At 35.4% G+C, this 1,581-nt stretch overlaps 1 protein-coding gene across 5 annotated transcripts in view; it reads left to right on the top strand.

Annotated features, from left to right (window-relative positions):
• PHKB (phosphorylase kinase regulatory subunit beta) overlaps positions 1 to 1,581 on the top strand; it is a 230,101-nt gene that overhangs the window by 143,394 nt on the left and 85,126 nt on the right. For all 5 annotated transcript variants that reach the window (XM_045293618.1, XM_004704694.3, XM_004704693.3 and 2 more), the window contains one exon: positions 595 to 689. In XM_045293618.1, coding sequence (XP_045149553.1) covers positions 595 to 689 — 95 coding nt within the window. The remainder of the gene's footprint in view (positions 1 to 594; positions 690 to 1,581) is intronic.

A 1,581-nucleotide genomic window follows, 5' to 3' on the forward strand; every position in this document is an offset into this window, starting at 1 on the left:
TGGCTAAACTATGCCAAATTTTATTATTGAAAAAAAAAATTTACACATCATACAATTTAATATTCATTAATATTCAAAAGTGTTTTACAATCATCATAATCAATTTCAGGACATATTCTTTCATGTGCTCATAGTTATTAGCTCCCTTTACCCTCAAGAAACCATTAATCCAATTACTGTCTATAGACAATTTATCCTGTATATCAAATGCAGGGGGGAAAAGTTAAAAAAAGGAACAATACCAATACCATAACAAAAATAAAACAGAAAAACCTCAATCAAGAAGAAATCAGAAAAATATTGATAACTAGAACAAATTTAAAATGGGTTAAAAGGGAGATCAAATGACAAGGTATTAAATTTTAACCTGACTGCATCTGCAAGAATCCACTTTCCAATGCACTCTGCATGATAGCAAGGCTGTTCACATTCTCTAGTCTGTGGTCAGAGGGTTAATCCACATGTTTTTCCCCTAGACTTTTTTCTTTTTAAACTAAAACAACTTGAAAATGGTCAAAGGGGAGATCAAATGATAATATAGTACATATATAAAAGTTTATTTTTCATAATTTTATTTACTATCTTTCTTTCTAGTTGATGAATTAATCAGTCCTAAAGACATTGATCCAATCCAGCGCTATGTCCCACTACAGAATCAACGTAATGTGAGCATGAGATTTTCTAATCAGGTAAAAGAATCTTTTTTCTTAATTTAAATTTAATCAAAGCCTAACTTGCTTAATTAAAGAATAACTTTTTTATAAAGGAATTTTTGTTGTTCCTACTTGAGTAAGCTTTTCTTTCTTGTGGTCAGTTAAGATTTATTTGTGGGAAAGAGCCCATTTGTTAACAAAGAGGTAGGAAGCCAGAGGTTTCCAGTACAGTCTGTCAGGTAAACATTATCATCTTCAAAATGGCTGTGTTTAAGGTGTCAGATGTCTTTGAGAACAGATCAAGGATAGTGATGGTGGGGCAACAAATGATAATGCTATTATTGAAAAGAGTGGGGTTCCATAAAAGGGCCTGTGCTTACTGTCTCTCCAGTCCCATGACAGAACTGACAGAGTTATTCTCTGTACTTAGTGACATTCCAGGGGAAAGACACTTTTAAAATATTTACATTTAGTTGCTATGGATACAAACGATATTGTGTCAACACAATAAGTATTTGCAGGATCAGAAAGATTGATGTTGACTTGAGCAAACCCTAAAGATAAATTGATTCTAGCAATGAGGACTGTTAAAATGAAAACTTGTGGATTGTGCAAACTGCCTTGAGGAGAAAAGGAGTGAGTGTGTGCCTAGGATTCTAAGTACTTAAGGTGCATTTAATAAGAGTAGCATCAGCAGTTACAAAAGAAATGCTCAGCCTGCCCTATCCAGGCAGACCTGCGGAGACATCAACATGCACAAAAACAAGACAGAGCAAAATCAAGCAACAATGTACAACAAAACAGCAACAACATCAAGACAGGCTGGATGAACTATCTGGAGGAGAAAACAACGGGACTGACAGTTCCGGGAGGACATGGGAGAGGGGGAGGTGGGGGGAAGGGAAGAGGTGTTAACAAACCCAGGGAC

Source organism: Echinops telfairi, unplaced genomic scaffold (genome assembly GCF_000313985.2).
Source record: "Echinops telfairi isolate 266 unplaced genomic scaffold, ASM31398v2 ScPeMD7_2291;HRSCAF=2852, whole genome shotgun sequence".
NCBI lineage: Eukaryota > Metazoa > Chordata > Mammalia > Afrosoricida > Tenrecidae > Echinops > Echinops telfairi.